The 13,155-nt window shown below is 39.4% G+C and overlaps 1 protein-coding gene across 2 annotated transcripts in view; it reads left to right on the top strand.

Moving 5' to 3' along the window:
- Nucleotides 1–13,155, top strand: part of stau2 (staufen double-stranded RNA binding protein 2) — a 277,028-nt gene that overhangs the window by 247,078 nt on the left and 16,795 nt on the right. Inside the window, exon 14 of one of the 2 annotated variants that reach the window (XM_061965635.2) lies at nucleotides 12,026–12,091. In XM_061965635.2, coding sequence (XP_061821619.1) covers nucleotides 12,026–12,091 — 66 coding nt within the window. Of the gene's footprint in view, nucleotides 1–11,737; nucleotides 11,882–12,025; nucleotides 12,092–13,155 lie in introns of those variants that run through there. The other variant, XM_061965637.1, reaches the window with a different exon arrangement.

The raw sequence follows: 13,155 nt of genomic DNA, 5'->3' as shown, positions 1-13,155 counted from the left end.
GCGCAGAGGACGCGTGAGCAGTGCGCAATTGCGCAGGCGCGCACCTTAGAGGGAACGTTGGTCACAACATAGCTGTAAACCTGGCTTCACCCAAGGAAGGCACATATGACATGATTATATGTCATGTCACTATATACAACACACATACTGCTATACACATGCCTAACCAGGCGTTTTTTTCTCTCAAGGAATTGTGAAATAAAATCATGTCTTCAGGAGATCAACACTGTACTGAAGCCCAGAACACTCTACACATTTCCCCAGTTTTAGTTTAGAGATAAGGAAAGATTGGCCTGGCCCACGAGGATCCCTCTTTATGTTTGTGAACTTTATAGTCTATATATTTAGAGTGATGTGATAATCAAACACTCTAGAAGTCTAGAATGAAAGAGTATATAAGAGAATTGACAGAGTGTGTATCTTCAGTGCTGAATGATGAGCAGAGGCAGAGTTTGGAGTGTTTTCTTTAGCTTGCTTTCCATGTTTATATACTCACTGTCCACTGTGTCCAGCTGCCTGAAATCGGGTGACTCCACTGTAGAAATAGCCTGCATGTCTTCTAGCACATACGCTGCAATGTCTCTATCAATGTTGTCCTGGCTAGCAGTCCCTCTGTTAAAATCCAGCCGCTGTGTGTCTCTCTTTACTAGCTTTGTCGAAGCATGTTGAAAGCAACATACTTCGACGAAGCTAGTAGCTGTTTCAGCAGATTTGAATTGCTGTTTTGGGCAGTAGATAGGATCTTTGAACCAAGACACAACTTACATTTAACTAAAATGTTCTTTTCTTTGTGCTCGACAAAAGAAAAGTAGTGAGAATATCTCCATGTTGCGGTATAGCTCGGTTGATAGAGTGGCCGTGCCAGCAACTTGGGGGTTCCAGGTTCGATCCCCGCTTCCGCCATCCAAGTCACTGCCGTTGTGTCCTTGGGCAAGACACTTTACCTACCTACTCTCAGTGCCACCAACACTGGTTTAAATGTAACTTAGATATTGGGTTTCACTATGTAAAGCGCTTTGAGTCACTAGAGAAAAAGCGCTATATACAGTAAATATAATTCACACACACCATGTTAAGAAACTCGACTTCTGCTCCGCTATGATGTCCCCCTGCCCCACACACACCCACACACAGTGCGCCTCTCTCTTCTCCCGCTTGAGAGACAGGAAGAATCAGAAGGACGACACTGCAACTCTCCAATAAAACACACTCAGATCTTCTCACTTTCTAGCCGATACTGCATTAGTAACGCATCATGTAGTAACGGTAACTGAGTTACTGAATATAAAAAATAACGCGGTAGTCTCCTAGTTACCGCCGAAAATAACATTTTAGTCCCAACACTGCTTATAAATGTTTTTTAATACAAACCCCGTTTCCATATGAGTTTGGAAATTGTGTTAGATGTCAATATAAACGGAATACAATGATTTGCAAATAAATTTCAACCCATATTCAGTTGAATATGCTACAAAGACAACATATTTGATGTTCAAACTGATAAACTTTTTTTTTTTTTTTGCTGTCTCCCATCGAAAATGTGTGGCGCATTATGAAGCGTAAAATACGACAGCGGAGACCCCGGGCTGTTGAACGACTTAAGCTCTACATAAAACAAGAAAGGGAAAGAATTCCACTTTCAAAGCTTTAACAATTAGTTTCCTCAGTTCCCAATTGTTTATTGAGTGTTGTTAAAAGAAAAGGTGATGTAACACAGTGGTGAACATGCCCTTTCCCAACTACTTTGGCCTGGTTGCAGCCATGAAATTCTAAGTTAATTATTTGCAAAAAATAAATTAAGTTTATGAGTTTGAACATCAAATATCTTGTCTTTGTAGTGCATTCAATTGAATATGGGTTTAAAAGGATTTGCAAATCATTACATCTAACACAATTTCCCAACTCATGTGGAAACGGGGTTTGTATTATTGTTCTAATAAACATGAAATAACACCCAAATTATAGTCACCTTTACACTCCTTTTACCCAATAGTTTTTTCTGTTGTAGATTACAACATTAAATAGGAGTCTGGAGGATCTTCCAGGTGTCTTTGCTATGGCCGACGGCCGGCCCCTAAAACATGGCTGCGATGTGGAAATACTTCATCACATCCTGAGTGGTAATTGCTCTAAATTAGAACTTGGCTTAATGAGTGCTGAAACCACAGGCATAAAGTTGGTCAACTTGACACTCACAGTTAAACCAGTATCTGTGTTGTTGTCATTCCGTGTTAGCATTGCATGTCTGCGTTGTAATTCCACATAGATCATGTGAAAACTGTGTCGATGATGAAGAGTTCATCTCCTCTTTGGCCGGACAGCTGATGATAACTGATGATTTATAGCATTCTCAGGTTGCATAAAGTTCTGTGCCGACTCCAATGCTACTTCCAGCTGTTGTTGTTTAACATCGCTCGCATTAATGATCACCAATGTGGAGTTGTGTTATTGATCTGGCAGAAGATGAAGATAAAGTGCAAAACGTTGTTCAGCCAACAGTTAACTTGATATTGTCACAGTGAAGATAAAGTAGCACCAAGATTAGCCGCCTATTGTTGTTAGCAGTGTAACCGTTAACCTGGAAATGGAAATGGACTCGGTTACATTTTTTGCAACATTGCCACAACATAATAGAAAATTAGACAAATACTGCACTGTAATACATGTAATACTTAAATCAAAATAATACTTAATTTAGCTCATAAACTTAGAGAAGATGCTTAAAAAAATCTGCAATGCAGCAAAGCCGCAAAATTTGAAACGCAATGTAGCGAGGAATGACTGGTATTGGCCATTTACTACATGACGCAGCAGTAGCAACACAAGACGGATCAGGGTTGTGTATTTCAAATTGACCTGTTATGCTTCGTGGAGATGTGGCAAGATGGAAAGTTTGAGTATTCGCTTAATTATTCTTGAAAACAGATGAATTCCCTTCTCTTCTATCTCTATCCTGTCGTGTGTTGTCCAAAACCAGTATGACTTTGTCCGAACTGTCCTTATTGCTTCACTGTAACCCAGCAGTTCTGCAGTGAAAGCTGACACAGGAGTCCGATTTGTCTGGGTCAGAATGATCTAACAATCCATTAGGTCCATCAGTCCGTTGCATCGCACTCCTGGGAAACGTGGCTTTTGTTTGGGTAAGCTGTTGATGGAATCAAAGCCTCTGTTGGGGAAGCCATTAACAGAGCAACATGCCCAGAAAAATGAGCCGCCCTTGTCAGTCCACATCAGGAGCTCGGCTATAGTTGCAAATCCGATCGGCGTCCCGTTTAACTGCTGCTTGTCCAAGCCTTTGAACTAGGAGCTGTTGGATGGATGAATGAGCCAATGTGTGAGGCAGGCACGGGGTGAGCGCGGGTTTGTTATCTGAAGTCTGAGTGAGGAAAGAGTAGGTGAAGAAGGACTAATGAGTATGCCTTCAGTATTTAAAGACATTGTGTTGGTGAGCAAGTTGAAATATCAGGGACGCCCAACTGAGTGATCCTTTACTCTAGTTTTTAAGTACAGTGGTACCTCAACTTACGAGTGCCCTTACTTACGAGTATTTTGAGATATGGGCAGTTTTTCAGCTTTTTGTTATGCTTGTACACTTGAGTTATGAGTAGGGATAGGAATTGATAGGATTTTACGATTCTGCTTTATGATTCGGCCCTTTATCGTTTCTCATTTGGAAAAAGAGAAAACAAACAGGTTGAGTAGCATCAACTTTGTGCAAGGGCCCACGGGTCCTCGGGAAAACATTTTTTTTTTAAATAACCATAATATAATAATAAAATAGATATTCTATTGTAGTAATAAAAAAATACAACAAATTATTATGTGACAAATGACAATTACACAAAAATGTTAATAAAGTATTTCTGATTCTGATAACATGTTGAACATTTCTCTAATAAAAATTGAATGTTTATTTAGAAAATATACATATGAGCTGACCTCTCAACAGTACATAAAGCTATGTCAGCCAATGACAAATACAAGCAAGGCAAGTCCAATAGAACTGTTCATTGTGCAATTTTGCAACCATCAACTATGAAAGCGCGTCATTCATCAAAAGTTATCACATGCTGTATGCGCTGTTTCAGGTAGTATTTCATCCCTTTGACACAATATCCACTTTGAAAGTATTGCAAGTTGCGCCGTTGTCATCCTTTGAATAACTCTCCAGCAGTTGTGTCGCTGATCGACGTCGTGCTTGGTGTCGTCGATCGACGTCGTGCTTGGCGACGTCTTGCGCTGCCACAGTAATCGATATGGGAATTGTTTACAAAACTGGTAAATGATTCCTGGGCTTTTGATTTGGGTTGGCAGTGGTCGCTTCATAGCAATCATTTTGCCACACAATACCTGAATGCCAAGAAGGGGATTTTTTATTTTAATGACTGTCGCTGTCATTGACAGAAGGGTTGCTTGGTTGTTTTTTCATTACAGTAGGACAGAACCACCCTTGCCTATGCACGCCCTCCTCTTGTTGGTGGATGAATATTTGGGGTTTTGGCTATATCTGACTATATCTGACAAGTCTAAGTCTACGAGCATGAACTGATAAAGCCTGCTTGGATGTCAAAATGTCTTCTTAGACAAACTGAACAGTCCAGTTGCGATCGATTGAATGCCCTGAGAATACAATGTCCTGAATGAAGGACATAGACACGTCATACTGGTTAGCCAACCCGGGTCAGCCTGACAGCAGCACTTGAAGCCGTAGCCAGCCTCTATGTTCAGTAAAATTCAATCAAAAATATGCACTTCCATCCCCTGCTACATTACAAGCAATATTTTAGCAAATTTTGCACAAAATTAACCAAAAAATATAATCGCAGCTCATTTTGAAAAATAATAAGGTGACAAGTGACCAAAGTTTACAGTTTAAAACATGTCAATGTTACTGTTAGCTTTATAAAAATGCACAATCCAGTGAATCCTTTGTACTTTTTTCTGTGTATTGAGCACACAGACTGAACATGTTACAAACTGACTTAATACACTTAACTTGTTGCAGATGTTATTTCAGCTCATTGTATTCAGCTACAAACCCCGTTTCCATATGAGTTGGGAAATTGTGTTGGATGTAAATATAAACGGAATACAATGATTTGCAAATCCTTTTCAACCCATATTCAATTGAATGCACTACAAAGACAAGATATTTGATGTTCAAACTCATAAACTTTTTTTTTTTTTGCAAATAATAATTAACTTAAAATGTCATGGCTGCAACACGTGCCAAAGTAGTTGGGAAAGGGCATGTTCTCACCACTGTGTTACATCACCTTTTCTTTTAACAACACTCAATGAACGATTGGGAACTGAGGAAACTAATTGTTGAAGCTTTGAAAGTGGAATTATTTCCCATTCTTGTTTTATGTAGAGCTTCAGTCTTTCAACAGTCCGGGGTCTCCGCTGTCGTATTTTGGCTTCATAATGCGCCACACATTTTCGATGGGAGACAGGTCTGGACTGCAGGCGGACCAGGAAAGTATCCGCACTCTTTGTTTTACAAAGCCATGCTGTTGTAACACGTGCTGAATGTGGCTTGGCATTGTCTTGCTGAAATAAGCAGGGGCGTCCATGAAAATGACGGCGCTTAGATGGCAGCATATGTTGTTCCAAAACCTGTATGTACCTTTCAGCATTAATGGTGCCTTCACAGATGTGTAAGTTACCCATGCCTTGGGCACTAATGCACCCCATACCATCACAGATGCTGTCTTTTGAACTTTGCGTCGATAACAGTCTGGATGGTTCGCTTCCCCTTTGGTCCGGATGACACGATGTCGAATATTTCCAAAAACAATTTGAAATGTGGACTCGTCAGACCACAGAACACTTTTCCACTTTGCATGAGTCCATCTTAGATGATCTCGGGCCCAGAGAAGCCGGCGGCGTTTCTGGATGTTGTTGATAAATGGCTTTCGCTTTGCATAGTAGAGCTTTAACTTGCACTTACAGATGTAGCGACAAACTGTATTTAGTGACAGTGGTTTTCTGAAGTGTTCCTGAGCCCATGTGGTGATATCCTTTAGAGATTGATGTCGGTTTTTGATACAGTGCCGTCTGAGGGATCGAAAGTCAGGGTCATTAAATGTTGGTTTCCGGCCATGCCGCTTACGTGGAGTGATTTCTCCAGATTCTCTGAACCTTTTGATGATATTATGGACCGTAGATGTTGAAATCCCTAAATTTCTTACAATTGCACTTTGAGAAACGTTCTTATACTGTTTGACTATTTGCTTACGCAGTTGTGGACAAAAGGGTGTACCTCGCCCCATCCTTTCTTGTGAAAGACTGAGCATTTTTTGGGACCTGTTTTTATACTCAATCATGGCACCCACCTGTTCCCAATTAGCATGCACACCTGTGGGATGTTCCAAATAAGTGTTTGATAAGCATTCCTCAACTTTATCAGTATTTATTGCCACCTTTCCCAACTTCTTTGTCATGTGTTGCTGGCATCAAATTCTAAAGGTAATGATTATTTGCAACAAAAAAAATGTTTATCAGTTTGAACATGAAATATGTTGTCTTTGTAGCATATTCAACAGAATATGGGTTGAAAATGATTTGCAAATCATTGTATTCCGTTTATATTTACATCTAACACAATTTCCCAACTCATATGGAAACGGGGTTTGTACTTTAATAATGTTATATAAAGAATGTAACACATACACAGTGTTTTAAAGATAAATAAAACAATATTATCAAGTTCTCAATAGTAGTTAAATCCAGGGGAGCGCCATAGTAAAAAAATGTGTCACCCAGGGTGGTCATGACAGCAAATAATTGAAAAGCCCAGCTGTAAACCATTGCTTGTAGTTTAATGTGTCTTTAAACAAGTGTCATCTTCTTACAAATGAATCTGGCCATTTTGGGTTTATTTATTATAAATTCATGTAATAATACTTTTTGGGGGGAGGGGAATAAACCACATTTCTGATTCGGGAAACCAAAGCAGTATTTAATCTACGACGTAATCAGGACCATAGAACATTCTCGACTATGATATCAGAGCCTAAGACTAAACATAGCATGTTAATGTTGATGCATTAGTCCAATGGCAGCTTCTGACGACGGTCCACCTTATCTCATTAGAAAAATAATGCTTTCATTGACTGCCATTCCTGCAGATAGGCCCAGTATTTGTCCTAGGCAATGTGGCGCTTCTGGGCCATCGACTGGCTGCCTTAGCTCGTATGCCTGCCTGTCGTATATCAGCAGCTCAGCCACAGTCAAGACTCTGATTTATGGCTGTTTATCTACACACACACACCCCCACCCCCCACCCCCAATCCGAAAACAGATGGGCTTCAGCTATTTACCTAAGCAGAGAAAGGTCTCGAAAACGATTGAATAAATACACCAAACAGGAAATTAGTTCTGATTACAATTTATTACTGACTTAATCAAGGATTGGCGCGTCTGTTAGTTATCAGGTGTGAATATTGTAGATGGATGTCCTACTTGGACATTGCTGATCATTGTATGGTAACAAGGTGGCAAAGCATCTAAATATGTTATTATGATGGTACTGTAAACTAGTATTCAACCACTGAACTTCACAGAGTGTAGTAAAAATGTTCTAATAATGAATTCTCTTAAGTCTTATGTTAAAGCAGTACAACTCCTTAAACCTATTTTGCGGTCTTGTTGCAGAGCATTGCAGATTTTTTTTCATCAGTTTGATGGATAAAAGCCAGATTCTGACCTTTGCTTTCCTCAGTCATAAACTATCATTCCTGCTTTATGTTTCTCATAATTTTAAAGTTTTGGAACATTTTTTAACTCCAGCTCACATAGGATGGTTAGTATTCTCCTCCCTTGCTTATTGCATTCCATGCAGCAGCATACATGTTGGTTTTGGATATCTCCCAGCATATTCATCTTTTAGTAAAGACGTGCGGAAGTGTGTCTCCTCATGTGGAGTAAGCGTTTTGTCGAGGCAGTTTGTTACTGAGCATTACAGCTCACGCTGACCTAGGTGGTCCGTGTATTGCGGCTTGACTCATCCATTTGTCAAAGCTCACTCATCTGTTGAGCAAAACCACTAATTCCTTATCTCCATTCTGATGAAACATTAACTGAAATTTGTTTTTTTTAAGAACACTTATATGGATTGCAATTTATGAGGGGGAAATTAGTTATCGACATGAAAAAAAAACTTCATCTGAAGTCAGGCCATTTCCAAACGAACAGGGATATTTAAAAAATGCACGTTCCCCGCTGCGACTAATTGGCCATGACGCATTTGTAAAAAGGGACCTATGAAAACGTGAAAACCAAAACAAATATGTTTAAAATTACAAATAAACTCTCGTCAGTTGCTTTTTTGTATTTTATTTATATGTCACAAAACAGACCACCTGTGAGTGCTTTTAGATAGGGGAGGGTCCCACAGCAGAGCGATACGTGCTTTGATGTCAGTCTCCAAAAGTCTCCTGTAGATTTCTCACAAGTCGCATTTAAAAAAAAAAAAAAAAAAACAATATAAAAAGGTTTAATTACTCTAAGGGTGTCTTAGAATAGTCGACTATTCAATGATTCGATTTGTAGTAGTGGACAATCAACCTCGCAGTCGAATAGTCGGACATTGAACGCCCCTCCTTCCTCCGAGTTGAGTGCTCAATGCCCCCCGTGTACACTGTGCGTTGGAGGATGTTGCGAGACGGGGGCCCGATGGGACCACCGCCCCTGTCACACATTTGTACATGTTGTGCCACTGCGCCCTTATGGGATTCGCAAAAAATTGGACCAGATCGCTCAGACAGAAATTCTCCCTCACTGCTCCCCCTGGCAACAATAATGATCCTTACGCTGGTTCACCTAAAGAAACTTTGTTACGACTTTTACTTCCCTTAGATCAGGGGTGCCCAAAGTGGCAGCCAGTTTTGGCCCACCAAGTCGTTGCTTCTCAGTATAATTCAGATTCATATGGACCTTTTTTAAGCTCACAATCATTGAGAGCATGCCCGCATGGTTATATATCTCTGTTATCCATCTATGCTACTTTATACATGGCGGTGGTATGAAGCTAAACCCTTCACTTATGGTGCTACTCTACGCTTAAAATCGCGGTATTTGGCTCGCAGCCCATTGGTACATTTTTCACTGTGGCCCCTGGAGGTAAAAGGTTTACGCATCTCCACTTTGGATAGTCAAGTTTAAACATCTTTTCAGCACTTTGCCAGAACTGAAGCCAAACCCAGTGGGACAGATCCAATGACAGCACTAAACCTACCCAAATCTCATAATCCAATCTCTCTTGAGTGTTTTAGAAAAACTTGAAAATGAGCTCTGTTTATTTATGGGGATCACAATTAGCGGTCTTACATACAAAAAAACTATGATCAATGAAATCTAACAAATCACAGTCCACTGTAAAAATCCTTAGTCGAAGACAGCCCTAGATTACTCGCTAAATATAGTGACAAAGTCTCTAAACTGGCAACACTGATCACTCCTGCTAAGCCTTATTATTTGGCAGACCAGGTGACTTACAATGTGTCTGTGAGCAAGGGAGAAACAGGTACGCCAAATCTATTTTTGTCGGGCTATGACAAAATATGAATGTATCATTGGGAAACTCTGCATTTCCTATGACACAAACCAAGTTATAACACAAACACTCAAAGCGACGTTTCTGAAAGTAAACACCTCAGCCATAGTTTTTCAAAAGCTCCGTTTTTAATGACAAAAACCTACATTTGTATGTGGGAAGAGAAACATAAGCATGTTTTAAAAAATATTCAGATTCGCCTGGATATGGCCTTAGAGTGATGTTAATTATGTTAAATGTGCTCCACCAGGCGGAGCCCCGGTGGTGTCAGCTCCAATGGGAGATGTATTCTCTAACTACACCCTCCCAACTCCAGCACCAACTCAGTTAGGAACTGTGAAAATGCAAGCTCATCTGGACCTGCTCATTCTAATAGAGAAAGGATGTGTGTCATGACAGAACCTGGACAACATCAGATGGGCCCCGTTTATCTTGGCACACTTAAAGAGCCCGTTTCAAGAAGTGGCCCTCAAGTGGTTTTAATTTGTGGTTCAGCTCAGTGGCTAGCCAATAGGGAGTTTGCTGTCAATCCAGGAGAAGATTATTATTTTTTTAAAGACGTGCAAGTCCTAATCGAAATGTTATTTACACTGAAAACTGAAACACCTATGACTGTTTTTTCATCATTAAAACTTAGAGTATGTTTTTTACTACAACATAGTAAAACAAAGTTATTATTAATCAATAAGGATCTGCGAAAACACTGTCATACGCACGCCAGGCCAGCAGTAGGCGCTGAAATGTTGCAGTAGAATTAGAAGCAAAAACGCTAGTACAAAGCTGCCACTACTATATTTACTATAATGATTTACTTTTGATGAAAGCTAAAACAACACTTGATTCTTAGTTTTCAGTTAAGAACAGTTATGTAAATGTCTCTTCCCCCATGGGCCCTGGGGGAATATGCTTTATCTGTATCATGCTACAAACCCCACTTCTAAAAGCTGTGCATTACAAAACATGCTCATTGCACCCATTTATTCTTACTTTCTCATTTTGTCAAAAAAGAAATCAGCATGTTTTATTCATTGTTGTTTTGTAGGTTAAAGTGTTTAATATATTATGCTCCTTGGATGGATGGATTATTTATTGAGTTTATTTAGTTCTATTTTCCAGTATCAAATGGTTCTAGTAGGTCAAAAATGTTTTGAAGTTTAAATAAGGATTTTTAAAAAAAATTCATTTCGGGCAAATTGATGCACTTTAAATATATTGTCTGTTGTACACTAAAATCAATGGCAATAATTATTGTTTTTTGAAGGTTGATCTATAATTCTTTCTTTTTTTCAATGTCAATGATACATGGTTATGCAGAGGTGTACTTATAACAATTTTATAGACAAATGGTACTATTTATAGTCGTGGCAGAGAGTGGGTGGGGGAGGGTGCAACATTATTATTTTTCTTAGGTGGGTGTAACGGAAAAAAATTGAGAAGCACTGCCCTATATTAAGGTGTGTATAGTTCTTACTTTTTATGTAATATACTTGAAAAATGTAAAATAAATATATATTTACATTGATGCAATACTCTGGAAATAATAGAGATATGATATGGAAAAATCTGATATTTTGGTGCAAATAGTTTTATAATATTGTTTATTGGCCCTTGGCATATTGTAAAAATTGAATGAATTATTTTTTAGATACAATAGTGGATATTACAGTAATTGGTCACCTGAATCACAAAGCTAAAATGTGAATCTTTGTTTCAGATAGCTTAGCATAAATTGACCCATGGTCTCATTAATATGACTTCTTGTATTAATATTATGTTTAGTGAGAAGCTGTATAAAGCTGAGAATGAATCATTTTGTTGTACGAGGTCAATGAATGGTCGGTCTCCCGTACCAAAGTTGGTACAGCGGAACATGCAACAAAGACAAGTTGTATACTCAATACATGGTTATTAAGCTCCACTTAGGCTTATTTAACTCTGTTACTTATGTTGCCATGCAGTTTCAATAAAACAGTGTTGTTATGAAGTGATTGCACAACAATGGTAATTGTGTGAAATTGTTTAAATTGTTCTTTGCTCGGAATCCCTGCACCATCTGTCCACCTTGGAAAAGTTCTGCACTCTCCTGAGCAATGCCGACAAAATGTGCTTGAATTCTTCAGGTGTAGGATTAAATCTTCCTTTTTATTGTTACTTTAAAAAATGCTGCTGTTTGTTTAGGTGTGAGCATCACGAATACAGATGCCTCTTGACTTGGCAGCAAGAACATAAAGTGGAAATGTTAAGCCAATACTGCTAGACAAACAATGAGAGCAGAGAAGCCAAAGACAACAGAAAGTGAAGGGAAAGTGTCCTGCTGGCATTGTCTTTCCCAGAGTTAAGTGTTATTTGAAAAGCAGCTGAAGGGTGACACTCACTATCCTACTCAATCGCATGCTTCCTCCCTCCGCACTCACTTGACCATCTGTTGTTCTCTCTGTCTCTCTCTCTCTCTCTGTTCGTTCTCAGGCTGCTCTAAGTGCCTTGAAACAGCTGTCGGAGCAGGGACTGGATCCGGTGGACAGCGCCGTCAAGGTACGGCGCAACACACCGCCTTTGTCCAGCGTTGATGATCTGTCCAATCAGAGCAGCTCTAGTGAGGTGTCAGCATTACACTCATCCTGTCAGGAAATCAAGTTAACCACCTGCAAACCAGCGTCCTCTAAAGTGGACATTTGTGTTTGGTCAATTTCTTTTGTTAGGGTTACAAATTTAAGAAAAAATGGCCTTTAAAACACAAATGTCCACTGCAGAGGGAGCTGTCTTTCAGGAGGATATATATTTACATGGTCTCATTCTACATAGCTTCTATCTTTCTCAAACTCTTCCTTGGTGAGCATTATAGCAAAGTATAAGAGGAAATCCCTGCCCATTATTTTTGTAAATGTTTTTAGTAGGTGTGCCGTGCGAAAAAAAATGGGGAAATCGGCATGGCTGATATCAAATAGCAGAGGAAAGGAAGAAAGAGAGGAAAGACGGCTTCATTTACGTCATCGGAGAAAGGGAAAATATGTCTGCCATTACTCTTTGTGCCTGAGCAGTTCATCAATCATCTCTCGACCTCTCACAAAGTCAGTTAGTGACACTAGCCATGTGTACATGGGCAAAATTTATTAAATCTAATCATAGTTCGGATTAGAATGTTACTGTGTGCATGGACCCTGAAAAAAAAAGATCTGATTATGACGTGCGTTTTCATGCATCACACCTTAAATCGGAATACTTTATTTTGACTTGTGCAGAACATACCTTAAACAAAAGTAGAAGGAGCAATAACTGCCACTGTAAGCAAACATGGCTCTGTGCATTTCTGCTTTTCCCGAGGTTGTCACGTTATTTATTTATCGATCTTTCTTTCTGTTCGCTACTTTTGTTTTACCTCTCTTTTAGAAATGGAACTGTTCTGTGCCCTCCAGACCATACTCTTGTTTTTGCTAGTCTCGATTTTAGAGCAACAAACTCAACAGTATATAACGCTACTTCTGTACATGTTGAATGGAGTAGACAGCAGCAAGACATTCGCTTCATTCCGAGACTATTCATTTTAGTTCTCCCTCCACCACCAAAGTATGGCTAACGTCACAGACATGTTCAGTAAA

The sequence above is a fragment of the Nerophis lumbriciformis genome, linkage group LG07 (assembly GCF_033978685.3).
Source record: "Nerophis lumbriciformis linkage group LG07, RoL_Nlum_v2.1, whole genome shotgun sequence".
Lineage (NCBI taxonomy): Eukaryota > Metazoa > Chordata > Actinopteri > Syngnathiformes > Syngnathidae > Nerophis > Nerophis lumbriciformis.
The sequence above is the reverse complement of the archived record's forward strand: the minus strand, read 5'-3'. Positions and strand labels throughout refer to the sequence as shown.